Source organism: Fundulus heteroclitus, chromosome 2 (genome assembly GCF_011125445.2).
Source record: "Fundulus heteroclitus isolate FHET01 chromosome 2, MU-UCD_Fhet_4.1, whole genome shotgun sequence".
Taxonomy (NCBI): domain Eukaryota; kingdom Metazoa; phylum Chordata; class Actinopteri; order Cyprinodontiformes; family Fundulidae; genus Fundulus; species Fundulus heteroclitus.
Genome location: NC_046362.1, coordinates 27,439,711 through 27,454,048, shown reverse-complemented (window position 1 = coordinate 27,454,048; position 14,338 = coordinate 27,439,711). Strand labels below are relative to the sequence as shown.

Genomic DNA, 14,338 nt, shown 5'->3' with positions numbered 1-14,338 from the left:
CTACTTTATTGAGCTGTTTCTGTATTAGTGGCTCTTACCCTCCAACTTTCTGCCGACCCCTCCTGAAGTCTTGGATTGGCGCTGCAAGCGATACCCAACCACCGCATTATTTTACAAATCTCGGTAAAGAGACACTTTTGTCAGCGTGACTCTGCTCCGGTGGGGGATAAATCTGAAAGTCTGCAAAACAGAATCCACCCACATTTTCAGGAGTAATGGAGCTGTCATTGGCTAAATCTGACCCCAGAGTAACCCTCCGAGGGGCAATGATACGCTGCCCATCCCTCAGCAGGAGGGGAGAGCAGAGTGGGTAGCAGAGTGAGGAGGGGGGCCTTATCTGATGATAGCAGTCATCTTCACTGAAATGAGAAAAAATAGAGGTCATTGTGTCACCATAGCCCCATGGGATGAAGTGTTTATATATGTGTGTGGGGAAAGCTGAATCCCTGCAGAGAGAAAGATGCCGGTAGGATGCTGAACTGATTGTCGATGCTTTGCTCGAGCTGATGAAGCCTCCCTCCAGGCAATATGAAAAATATCACGTCCTCCCATTCCTGCAAACCAGTTAAATTACAGGTGGTGATGTGTGGAAGCGCTCTTTCTTTCTTTCTCTCTGTCTGTCTCCCTCTCTCTCTCTCTCTCTCTAACATCACAGCAGTCAGAGCCAGTCGTTCCTCACTATGTAGGTTACTTCCTCTCTGGTTCACATGCATCGCCGGGGCGTAATGAAGCAAACGTCAGCCACGATCACATAAAGCACGGAGAAGAGGGGGGGGGGGGGTAATCTCGCACCCAATCTGATGTCTCAGCTCTTGAAATCCATTCTTCCTCTGGAGGGGGGCTTTACACGCGTCTCTTTTTCCCAGCCGCTCTCTATCCGTGGCGCATCTCCGGCTCTGAACGCACTTCGGCTCCGGACACCGGCAGCCACTGACACACTTACACACACACACACACACACACACACACACACACACACACACACACACACACACACACACATACTCTCTCTCCCTTTCACACAGCTTCACAAATGCACAGCCCGGAGCTGGACTGGCCGGAGGAATACAACATCTGATTGAAAGCTCTGATGGTAAGGCGGCTTTTCTGTTTTCAGAGCTTGTTCCGTTTACGCGCAGACACTGTTGGCAGAACACTGGATAGTAGTCAACACATAATTCAATTTTGATGGGTTTGGCTTTTGTGGGTGTTTCCTCATAATCGTTCTTAAACTTTTGTTTTATTACTCTACTATTTTTATACTATGGGACTTTTAGATTGGATGTATTACAATCGTTTGCACCAGTAAAGCTTAACTGTCTTCTAAACTAAGATTAATCCTTGTGTGTTTACACTGATCAGGCATAACATTATGATGCATGGATACACCCCATTAGACCTCTGAAGGTCTTCTGTTGTGTCTGAAACCAAGATGTTAGTTGTAGCTCCTGAGTTATGATGTGGGGACTTCATGGATCAGATTTCTTTGTCAAACACATCCTATAGAAACTTGATTGCTCCTCAACCCATACCTGAAGCATTTCTGCTTTGTGGCAGGGTGCAGAAACCCACTGAAAGCTGCTACAGCTGCCAGGGGAATACCTCATTATTGAAAAAAAAATCTACATTTGTAGCACATTTAAAAGTGGCATTCATGTGGCTGGCAGGACCCATTGTTTTTTGCTTTGTGTTGTTATATGACTCACTCCACACAGTTGCATGGCTTTGGAGTGGCTTGCAATATTTGCATATCTTGTTAGGACATTATATTTATCCCCCAACAAGTGTTAGGCTGTTATAAACACTGTAAGTAAGAAAACATGACTGTAAACTACAGATCCCTTAGTTTATCATCTGATTTGTTGCTTCTAATATGTTGCTTTTGTAAATGGCAGTGTTATTTCAGAGAAATTTAAAAGCTATTTTGAAATTAAGACCTCCTAAGATTTTTATTTGGGCACCAACGAAGGGGCAATCTTGGGATGTATTGAAGTGAAACCTCAACTGTCATAGCTAACAACAACTAGGCGCATTTTTTTATATACTCTGACCCATTGTTCTAGTCACCTCCAGCTCTTGTCCACCCTAACGCTCTAACATTTTGTCCTGCTTTTTTTACCACCATTTACCAATGGTGGTAATGTTTTTCTTGATTGGTGTGTCTTTTTTATTTTACTCAAAAAGGCTGAAATGGCTATTTTCACTGAATTTATGAGAACAGCCTCCAGTCCTGATCCAGCAACCTATAAAGGCAACACTTTTATAATCACAGACAAGACACAATGAGAATTGACCTTTTTCTTCATTTTTCCATCTTCCACACCACTGCCTTTGCTTTATTATTGTGTGTGTGTGTGTGCATTTTGCGTGCTTTTGGAACCATGTTGGACAAGATTAATCTTTTCTCTACACAGGAGTTCCTCATGTAGCCAAAGGGTCACATGCATCTTGCTCACTGCAGCTCTGTAGGTGTGAAATTTGTTAAAATAGAGAGAAAAAGGGCAGGAAAAAAAAGAGATTGATAAATGGACAACAGAGCAAGAAAGACCAGCCGAGGGCTCCCGGCGTTGCTGCTGTTGCTTGGCCCCTCTGGGTTTTCCAGGATTGATCATCAGCCTTCGCCAATAAACAGCCCCGCTCTGAGGATGTGTGAACTCTCAGAGGGGCCCCTAATAGAAAAATCTATGGCTCTGTCCTCATCCCTCAATAAGTCGGATCCCAAATCCCTCAGTCCCGCCTTCATCACTAACTTCTAACCTCATTTGTTGCTTTTGTTTTTCCACAGAGGCAATTACCTTTCTCACACCGTGCAGCACAGCACTCTCGCTGCTGGCTGTGTTGTCTCGGCAGCAGCAGCGACCGCGCTCACTGAATTTACAACTCAAACTAGCCCGAGGAACGCACGCCACACAGCATAATCTTTCGTTGATCCTGTCCCCAAGACTCTTATCCCTTGTAAGAACTGTTATTTTATGAGGGATACAAAAACCAGAGCCTGTAGTCCCCCTTCCAGTTGTTGACGGAGGGTCCATTATTTCTGACACTAGTCCGTTTGCTGGAGGAGTTATAAGACCAGCAGGCAGGGGGACTTGCAAATCAAATTGCCGAAATCTATTGGAGCATCTATCTTCATTCTTCGGAGGGCAGCAGGGTGAGGAGAAAAGAGGCTCTGAGCCCTGATCATGACCGGAAAGGAAAACAAAACCCGCCTCCAAGGAATCATATGATCTGCCTTGGTCAGCCAGCTGTGCAGTACAAGCTCGGTGTGGATGACAGAGCTATTTAATTGACTTTTTTTTTTTTTTTAAGTGTCATGGAAGAGATGAGACTCTGGTCAAAGGTTCTTATTATTTGTACCCATTCATGCAGTCGTTATATGCCACTGCCCACTCTCCCTCAGTTACTTCTGCTTCTTATAGTAGCAAACTACACACCGCTACCGGGAGTTCCTGCTTACTGTCTACAGCTTTCAGTTTAAGAAAGTTTCTTCCCTTGATGCGTTCATTCCCTGTTTTTTTTCTTCTTCTTTTTTTTACTGTATTCAAACAGAATGTCTCATGATGTCAGCTTGATTCCGTTTCCCCTCACCCACAGAGTAAACGTCTTTCGGTTGGCGCTGTTTGTGATTAATGGAACATCAAAAGCTCAGTGTGATACATTCCCGAGGATACGAGTCTGCCAGGGACACATAAACATCATTAATGAAGAAGAAGCAGATTGAAGAGAGACGGAACGAGGGTAAGGAGGCTAAAAAAAAAAAGGGGAGGGGGAACATTTATTTTAGTCAGGAATGTGATATATAGGCTACTTACCTATGGTTTTAATAATGATTGCCCCTGCAAAGCCACTTTGAGGGATGAAGGGACAGTTTGCACCCAGTGATCACACGTTATTATCTACCATCAGTTTGCGGCATGTAGCCATGAATGGATGGCAGCTTTTATTTCCCACTTACTCCATCTGGAAAAAGTCCCATCTCCCTTTGCTCTTTGATGGCCAGTGGCAAAGAACTCAGAAGCACACAAAGGAAACTTCTCCTCTCAAGAAGACAGCTATATTTATCCATGGTGTACGCAGCCCTCTCCTGGGCTTACAGGCTTAATTACCAAGAAGAGGGAGAGGTAAAGATGAAATGCAATTATGCAACAGCAATGCAAAGTGTCCTGAATTGTGGAGCTGTTGTAGATGCGTCAGCGCTATGCCTTCCAAATTAAGGTCTGACCTTTGCACAGAAATACTATCAAGCCTTTCTGACAAAAATGTAGACGTTTTAAACCATTCACACACTGTATTTAAGTTATTTAAAGCTCTCCTCATACCCCTTGAACATTTGTACATTGTCTCACTCTACAGCTGCAAAGTTTCTTCGGGTTCATCTTCAGGTTCAGCTGCCAAATGATATGCGTTGCACATCAAACTGTACTCCCAGTTTTCACTGCGTAACATGGTGATGACAGCATTATCCTATTGGGATATGTTTCTTCAGTTTGACAGGGGGTCTGGTTAGAGTTAAATACAGCTAAACATATGGGAATGTGAAAAGAAAATCCTGTTGTAGGCAGCAAAAGAGTTAGGACTGGGGTGGAGGTTGACCTTCCTGCATGATAACAAGCAGAGGTACAACAGACGGACTGAATCAAAAATATTCATGTTACAACAGCTCAGTCAAAATCTAGAAGGTTGAGCAAGATTTACCATCCAAAGAGCCATTTTCACCTTGGTCCAGTTGAATAAAATGCTCCTTGAGCCATTTAAAAAAGAAAAAAAAATTTAATAGTTTTTTAAATTTTTACTTTTATGGATGATATGAAATTGCTTTTTAATTTTCAGATTAAACATCCACCACTTTATTTATATTTGTAGGGTTTGGAATGAAGAAAAACAACAAACATTGACAAAAAGACTATACAAATATTTTCTCCAAGGGAATGATCCACATTTATGAAAAAATATATGTCGACAGAAAAAACAGAATGATGTCCTTATGGTAAAAGAACATTTCACAGAACACAATTCTGTCCCTCTTAGTGTCATTCTGTTCTGCAAATGTCAGGCAAAAGGAAACAAGCTAAACAAAGATTTTTTTTTTTATTTGCATTATTTTGTCAAACATTGTTTAATTCATTCATGGCCAGAATTATGAAGAGCTGCTGTTGAAGGTCTGAAGAGTCACTTGTAGCTCTGGAGCCATGGTTGCAGACCCGTGGCCCAAAAACAAGTCTGATTATAAGGCTTGAAAATTTCTGCCAGCAGATGCTCTCTATCCCATCTGATGAAGCTATTCTGCAGTGTTTTTGTTATCTTTGCAGAAAACCAGGCAAAGACATCACTCTTTATATGTGCAAAGCCTGCAGACTTACCCCCCAAAAGACTTGCTGCACTAAAACCATGCAACCTTTACTTTCCATTTCACAATTACACTCTACTTTGTGATGGTCTAGCACGCAAAACCTCCATAAGATGTATAAAAGCTTTAGGTTCTAACATGGCAAAATGTGAAAAAGCTTCAGGGTAATACATACTTTTGCTGTCCGCTTTATGTCATAAATGGAAAACATTGCTCAGTTCTTTCCACGTGGATAAAATATTTCACAGTATTTCTTCCTGATAAATAACACCCAGTTTAGCTTTAGGTTTGAAATGTTTAAATATTTCTGCCACTATAAATGTCAGCAGCCAGAATATGTTAATAGGATGTTTAATATTTAAAGCACCAATAAATGTGAAAATAATCTTCAAAATAATTTTTTACTGCGACAAACCTGCTGTTAAGGTGGGCAGTGTGGACTGACTGGAATAAACGTGGCATATATTGCAGAAAGGAAAATGTTAAATATTTATGCAATTGTCTGTCAAGAAAGCACCTTTAAGCAATATTCCCAACAACACCAATAAGAGCTGCTCTAAAGACCATCAGTAAACTCCCTAGAGGTGTCACTATAGGCGAGCTGCACATGCAAGACGCTGAAAAAAAAGCCATCAAAATAAAACCTCAATTTGTGTCTTCCCTGCGGCACCAGAGTGAAGGATGTAGAGCTGGAGGTGGGGGCAGGATGGAGTGCTCCTGGAAGACGGTGCTGCTGCTGGTGTGCACGTCTCTTGGGGTCCAGTACACGGCTATCCAAACCCTGAGGGACTCACTGTCTGGACCCTGCCAAAGAGCCTACCGCTGCAGGAGCAGATACCACAGAGGTACAATGTGACGGCACATTAAAACTCTGCAAAAGTCTAAAAAAGTGTGCAAATACTACAGGGAAAATAAGTATTGACTTGAAGAATATTTTGCTCACACAATATATTTAATTGGGGCTACTGACATTAAATTCACACCATATGTGGGTGACGATCCAAGTAGTCCACACCTACAAAGGAATCAACCCCTATTAGGCTATAAATGCAGATTTGTGTAAATATGTGAAAGGACACAAGGAAAGGACTGGGATTGAAAACACTCACTGAAATCAATTAAATATTTATAGTTTAAAAACCTTTCATTTGTTATAACAACGTCAAGACATGGCGTGTGTGGAGAAACAAATCGGATTAATTTCTCTAGTTTGTTTGAATTTGGCACAAATTTTGGCACATTTTACAACACTAATTGGTCCTTTCTAGTGACTTTATTTCTTTCCCCTAAACCAGGGGTGTCAAACTCATTTCTATATAGGGGCATTTTGGCGTCATGAAGTCATTAAAAGGACCGGTTGCACGTGTATAGACGATACTTTTCATTTCATAATTTCATTCCAGTTCACACAGAAGTATAAAAAATGCACAGTAACATAAAAGTAGCAAACTTAGGCCCAGTTTATACAGTTTATCTGCAAGAAAAGTAGATATTTGGGTGAGTTACACTTACAGGAGGCACAGTTTTAGCCACTTTATACACTTTAAAAGGATATATGCCTCTACTTTATGACATATGCCTTTTTTTTTTGGCTCTTGAGGGCCGGGTAATTTCCTTTGACGGGCCGGACTCGGCCCGCGGGCCTTGAGTTTGACACCTGTGCCCTAAACCAACTGAGTATTTCTGTTGCTTCATTTTGAATCACTGTCTTGTTAAAAAACACACCCTTAAATATAATTTCGATTCTTCTCAAGGATGTTGCTGTAAGTTTCTTCATCCGTCCTTCAATCCTATGAAATCTGGCGGTACCACATGCTCAATAGCAGCACAACGCCATCTCACCTCTGATCTTCACAGTGTGTTTGTGTGGGATGTTTTGGAAGGCGATGTGTAGTGCCATTCCTTCTCCAAACACAGCGTGTACAATGACTTCCAAGGGTTCAGTAATGGTGCAAATGAGCACTAACACGCTTTTTCTTCAGCAGTGGAGTCTTGTGTGTAAAGAGTCAGTGGTGGTGGGTGTATTACTCTTTGTTTATATGGAACAACTGTACCTGCTAATTGCAGGTCTTTCTGAAGGCTTCTGAGAGTTGTGCTTAGTTTGTCGACAACTCTTTTAAATATTATGTTCAGTTCCAGCAGAAATCTTGTGTGGAGCAGCAGGTTGTGGCTGCTTTATGGTGAAATTATTGTTCTTTCCACTTTCACATTATGACTTCAATTGAGCTCACTGGAACATTTGGAAATTTACAAATACATTTGTAACTAACCCCATCAGTTTGTTTGGCAACAGTGAGGTTGTGGATTTCTTCAGGGAGTGCTTTCTTTTTACCCATTAAGACATGCGTTTTGTGCAATGTCTTGGTAATGAGAAATAATTTTACAGACCATCAATTGGGGCTGAACCAGCTGATATTAATTTGCACTGATGTGCAACATGATAGCTTTCTAAACACTGACAGATTTGATCCACATTGCACTCTAAAAAGAGAATGCAGCTCCAATTTAAATTGCATCAATTGGAAACATGAAATTAAATTAAGTTTAACCAACTCAATTTACTTACGGTGGTTTAACTTGACAACTTATAGACTAAATTAAGTTGGATCAACTGAATTCAATTACTTGTTACCAATTTGATTAGTTTGTTTAAGAGTTGCACGATCTTCTTTAGGGCGTACTGCTCAAAATTCGAAGACCAGGAAAAACATACCAGTATTCACTTTTTGTGCTGCCGGAGCGTAACCAGCTGGAAGTTGGACTTCAAAATGTGACAAAAAAGATCAGGAGCAGAAGGAAAAACAGATGATCAAAAGTTTTAGGACCAAAACCCAAAGAGCCCACAAAAAGCAACTAAAGGCATCAAAAAATACCCCAGTTGTAAAAAGCCTCACTGCTCTTCTCTTCACTTTCATGGTAGAACATGACTTCTAAGGGTATATTAGAGTCTGAAACTGACAACGGTTTTGGTAAACCACTCTTGCCCGCCATGCATAGAGTTTTTCAGTGGGATTTATATCCGGGAACAAGGTAAAATGGTCCAAAAGAGGGACTATATCTTCCTGAAACAAGTCCTCTGTCAGATGGTGATAGTGAACTGCTGTGCTGTCCTGTTGAAAGACCGAGTCATCACCGCCCAGAGAACAGCTACCAGTCAAGAGAAAGACCCACTACAACATCTTTCCATAGCTAGATGTGATTGACGTTCCTGCACAGCCTGCTCCATTGTTTCCTTTTGAAGGAAAAAGCCTCTGGCTCCACTGCGCCACATGGGGAGATGATCTTCCCATGCCAGTCATGATGGAAACATTTTGTCTTGTCAGAGAGCAACATTTCCTTTCATCTCTCAGGATCCCATGTTTGGTACTCCCTTTCAAAGTCCAAATAGGTAAATGTGCATGTGTGTGAACAGACATGGCCTTTGAAGAATGTTTTTTTTTATTATTATTATTATTTAAGGCCCTTTCTCACAGATGCTGCCTTATGGTTATGGAGCAACTGGCAGCATCCCCGATGGACTTAATTTGAGTCTAAGATTTTTCTGTATTCCTATTGCCACATTGCTAGACAGGACACTGGGAAAAAAAAAAAAGATTTCGCTGTATCTGCATGGTGACTTCACTAGATCCTTTTTTTAGGATCTACCACTTGACCTTCTTGTCCGACTCCCCTCACAATCTTTGAATAAATGTACATGACCGTCTCACCTCAAGAAAACCTTTTTTTCTCTTTGCCTCTCTTAACACTCAGACGATTATGAGAAAGTGAATGCCTGACAAAAATAACATGAATGCCAGATGGAGTTAGGATTTTTAAGGCTAATGGTCCAAAACCTTTGATCATCTGAGAGTGTTTGCATTTAAATGCAGCTATTGCTAATTTCCTTAAACTTTATATTGTCTTTTGTCCTTGTTTCTTTGTTTATGTTTTGAAGCTATACTTAAAAGCTTGTTACAATCTACCACCACAAAATTCAAATATTTATAATTACTTACCTCTCTTTTTTTTTAGAAAAGGTAAAGATTTTAATCAGGACTATATTTTCTTGGCTTTTCATGATTTTAATGCCATTTCATTTCTTCATAATCGTCAAAAATTATTCAATATGTCATCCCACAGTAACTGTGTTGATTTATTGACTATTCATTTTGTCTGGATTTCCTTGTATACATGGATTACCTGGTTTGCTATCGACATATGGTGTGAATGTCATATTAACAGCCCCATTAAAAATACATTTACTAAGAAAAACGTTTACACATTCCATACTTTTTTCCTAATGTTTTTGTGTGCCTAAAATTTTAAATGTATCTGCTGGGGGGTGTAGAGAAACATTCAATGCTTGATTGGTAATATTATGATTTCAGCAAAGACTTTCGGGATGAGGAGTCAACATCAGTGCTGTTAGAGATGCAAAATAAAAAGGAAAGCTGAGCACTAAATATGAGATTTACCTGTAAATGGGGAAAAGAGAAATGTAAAACTGCATTATTTATCTTGCAATTATCCTCCCATCCCACTCACAGCGCAGATGTAACTTGCCAGCCCGTGCCCTGGCATAAAAAAAAAAAATCTCACTTGCAATCAACTCTTCATCAGCAGTAATTACACATTTGGCTCTATATTTAGAAATCCACCATTTCATAACCAACCTTTCGAAACCACCATCAGTCTCCTGGATGTTTACTCTTTGAATTATTTAAACTTTATTAACTTTAATTTGTAGTTTCCTAGGATTAAAGGGATACAAATAATACTCTAGTTTACATTCATGAGCTAAGGTTGTTTATTTTCTGAAACAGATCTCAATTTCCCTAACCTTTAAAGTGATTATACCCTCTTTTCTGCAGTGAGTTATTTCAAACCTGCCACTTTTAGTGAAAGCCTGATCTGAATGACATTTTGAAAGCGCACATTTTATCTTTTTTTGTTTTTGCTCAAGATTCCAGATGGGCTGCCCTGTGCGATGACAGCTGGATGCCCACCGAGTTGCCTCAGAAGCATATACTGCTTTTTGCAACCACGCGTAGCGGCTCCTCCTTCACAGGACAGCTCCTCAACCAGCATCCTGGGATCTTCTACGTTTTTGAGCCCCTCTACCACGTCCAGCAGGCCTTCACTAACTCCAGCAGCAGGCTGCGGCGAACTCTAGACCGCCGGGCTTTACTGGGAGCATATAGGGACCTCCTCTTAAACTTGTACACCTGCGACCTTCACTTCATGGAGAATTACATCCGCCCTGAGCCCCAGGACCACATCACAAGCTCCTTTTTCAGACGGAGCTCGAGCCATGCCCTCTGTTCTCCTCCGGTTTGCTTGGAAGGGGTGGTTGCTGCAATATCTGATTCACCTGATGAAATCTGGTGTCCCAAAAAGTGCGGCGTCCTGAACCTCACTCTAGCCTCCATGTCATGTATGTCAAGAGGACACATAGCCATAAAAACCGTGCGGATCCCTGAGGTGGGAGACCTGCGAACTCTGACGGAGGATCCGCGACTGGACCTGAAGCTCATCCACCTGGTGAGAGACCCCAGAGCCATCCTTGCGTCACGCATCATGGCATTCTCTGACCAGTTTCGTGCTTGGAAAATATGGAACGTCACCGGACGGCAGCCTCGATACGTGGACCTCTCGCAGATCACCAGCACCTGTAAGGACATGGCTGCCTCTGCGGAGACAGGCTTTCAGAGACCGGCGTGGCTGCGAGGGCGCTACATGCTTGTGCGCTATGAGGACTTGGCTCTTGATCCAATTGCCTGGGCGACTGAGATTTACAGGTTTGTGGGGCTGGAGATGGAAGACAGGGTGAGGATGTGGATTGTGAAGAACACCAACACCAATGTGTCGGCTCCGTCTGAGTGGAATTACAAATACTCCACCACTAGAGACTCCAGAGCCACGGCAGAAAGCTGGAGGCTTCGTCTAAGCTTTGACATTGTGAGAACGATTCAGAATCTTTGCGGCGACACGTTGGCTCTGCTCGGATACAGGCAGGTTTATTCCGCAGCCGAACTCAGAAACTTGTCGCAAAGTTTAGTGGAGCACAGAACATTTCGGCCTGTCACATGATGACGCGAGCGAGTTGCTTATTTAAAAATGTGTCTATGCTCAGATTTCATTCTGTCAAGACGCTGATAAAATGAATGTAACTTATTTTAGTTCTGACCCATGCCTAAAGTCCTTTGCTATTGTTGGTGGGTTTCTGTTAAATGTTTCAAAAGTGCCAATTTTTTCACTGACACAATGATGCAATATTGGTTCTACTATTTCTGCTGTATACCCATACCTATATTACTTAGGTATTGGCCTGGGGTCCCAATCAAGGCTGGTACATGCCGAGCTGCACCCCCAATGAACTGCGTGACGTTGTATTTGCTTTGTCAGCTTTTTTAAATTATAGCCTATTATCATGGGCACCGCTTACGTGACTGTATTTAGGCCATAATCATAATTTTGTTGATCTAAAAGCCTGGCTTTTTTTTACTTTTATGGATCATTTTTTATTTTATTTGTTACATTTATCAGATTCAGATTTAAGCTAATTATTTAATTTGACAAACAACATTCTTCTGACTGACAGTAACATTAACATTTTGTACTCGATACATAACCTGTGGGGCGAGCTAAAGGCTGAGGCGACGACTTTTCAATCGCAAAAATTTGGAGTACATCCCAAAACATGAATGGTCAGAAATACTAGTATGCAAATATTTTCTCAGTAATTGTAATGAGCATTCTATTGCTACAATGCCAAAAAAGCTTTTCCATTGAGAAGGGTGCATATAATCTTTTCGCCATGTCGGTTTTTGTTAAAATGTAAATAAAAACCGATCATCTTTTTTAAAATCCCTTACCCTGATTGTCTTTTCATCTGATAGGAGATGCCTGAGTTAATTTTTATCAGATTTAAGCTTTTTAGTTGAATGACTGCCATCTGTCTCCATAATTTTGAGCTCAACCATGTCTGTTTCACTCCTTAAAAAATATTGATAGTGAGAGACTGTATTGGCTGTTGCAGATCCTAGTCTTTCTCTTGGCATGTGATCTACTCAAAACTGTCCACAGCAGAGCACAGCTCAAAACTCTTGTCATCGAACTTTAAGATGTTCAAAGCAAATTCCTAATTTTGTGTGTCACAAGAACAACTTTTACTTTGGTTGTGACGGTACACAACTGTTACCATACAGGAAACTCTTTGCTTGTTTTTAGTTAAACGCCTTCAGAACAGTCATTTTGGTTGGTTAGTTAAAACTAGTTATTTTGTACATGGACTCCATTTTAAGGTAGCATTGAATTATGACTCAGCAGCAGAATCTGAAATGACACAAACCAATGTCAGGGACAAAAAAAATCTTGATCAGGATACCCTTAGTAAAATCCACGAAGACCAAATCATGAATAAGGCGTTAGATCTTCAAGAACAACACGCCATGTGGATTTGAAAAAGGATTAGGTCAGCAACAAAATAAAATCAGGCTTTGTGAGGTTTCATAATATTATACTAAACTATTTTCCAGTATTGAAATACTGCTCTGACAAGGACGCCTGGATAGGTGTCAAAATGTTTTCAGAAAGAATTGAACGAAAGTCCGGTTGCCTCCAATTTAAGCCTGTTTGCTGTTACTCGTAGTTAATACTCGTATTAACTAAGAGTTAATGCAGCATCATTGTCATTTTGTAACGAAAAAGAAGTTGGTGGATTTGATGTTTCCTGTTTTAAAACCTAGTCTTTAAATATTCAAAAACGTAGTAAATGATCTGTATCTCATGATTCAGTATTGTTGTGTTTAAATGTTTTCAATTCATTCCAGCTGCTGATCTTTCATTCTGTCTGATCTGACAAGGGGGGTTATTGTTCGTTTATCCCTTATTTCTCAAGAGAGTCACCCCCTCCCTGCATAGCAACACAGGAAAATAAATATTAACAATGACTTCATGTAATATTCAAAGCTAATTATTTAAAAAATATACCTTGCAAAACTGTTCTAACACATTTCAACAATATTTGACATGTGGTTTGTGACATTTCCTTTTAAGTCTTGCAGAGATTTTACATCTAGCTCCCAATTTAAACGTCCAGAGCCAGCAGGAGCAAACGTACAAATGCAAATCATCCAGAACAAAAGGTTACAAAGGCCGGAGAACGTAGCAGCTGCATTCTTTTTTCTTCAGACCTGTATGTTCCTTTCCATTTAATATCTTAGATACTTTCAGATAACTGCGGTCTCTGTTTTAGTTGAACAAAGAGCATCATCTCCCATTGCACTGTGTTGAAAATAAAACAGCAATTTCCACACTGTATTTTCTGCATTATGTCTTGCCTCCTGTGTGCTGAAGTCAGTTGCTCTCCCTCATCCCTTCACCTCCATTTACAGCTGTATGAAGTGCTTCTGCGGCAAACAGAGAGAAAAAAAAATCACCTGCCGTGAGATACGTGTAAACATCATCCACAAAAGAAACTCAGACTCAACTGTCCACACATTTTCCTTACCATCTCCAGTGTTTTTGTGTGAAAACACCTTTGAGCTGACATTTAATGAGTCATAGTAAAGGAAATTAAAATTTTATGTAGCATGAAAACGTTCTATCTGTGAGGAAGGGAATGTAAGAAGGTAGTTGAAGCCAAGATAAACTGAAATCTTCAAAAAAATAATTTAAAGTCAAGCCTCAGAACAGAACTTGCCAGATTTAAAGCTTCCCCCTGATCAAATTATAATCGAATAGTTGTTTTCCATCTAATCAACTTAAAATTGTGGTTGAATTATGAAAGGTGAAAAAAAAATGGAAACAAAAACACATCTATTGTCGTTGAAATGTGGAATGAAGGATTGTTGAGGTTGTTCAAAGAAGTTACCAAGCCTGACTGAGACCTGTCGGCTAAAATTGTCTAATTATGCAGTATCAGCACTAGGCTAAGAGCAATACTTGAAACAGGCTTAATCTTGTACACCTAAGATGAGATCTTAGATCTTATGATAAATACTAAAATAT

At 40.6% G+C, this 14,338-nt stretch overlaps 1 protein-coding gene across 1 annotated transcript; it reads left to right on the top strand.

Annotated features, from left to right (window-relative positions):
- The first annotated feature begins 989 nt into the window (after positions 1–989).
- Positions 990–13,483, top strand: si:ch73-62b13.1 (uncharacterized protein LOC100002270 homolog). Its single transcript, XM_036151935.1, has 4 exons — positions 990–1,093; positions 3,595–3,738; positions 6,021–6,192; positions 10,290–13,483. The coding sequence occupies exons 3-4, from the start codon at positions 6,054–6,056 to the stop codon at positions 11,414–11,416; spliced, it is 1,266 nt and encodes a 421-aa protein (XP_036007828.1). The 5' UTR covers positions 990–1,093; positions 3,595–3,738; positions 6,021–6,053; the 3' UTR covers positions 11,417–13,483.
- The last annotated feature ends 855 nt before the right edge of the window (positions 13,484–14,338 follow it).

Coding starts and splice junctions, on each gene's coding strand:
- si:ch73-62b13.1 (XM_036151935.1), top strand. CDS start 6,054: ATGGAGTGCTCCTGGAAGACGGTGCTGCTGCTGGTGTGCACGTCTCTT. Junction 6,193..10,289: donor CAGGAGCAGATACCACAGAG/GTACAATGTGAC, acceptor TTTTTGCTCAAG/ATTCCAGATGGGCTGCCCTG.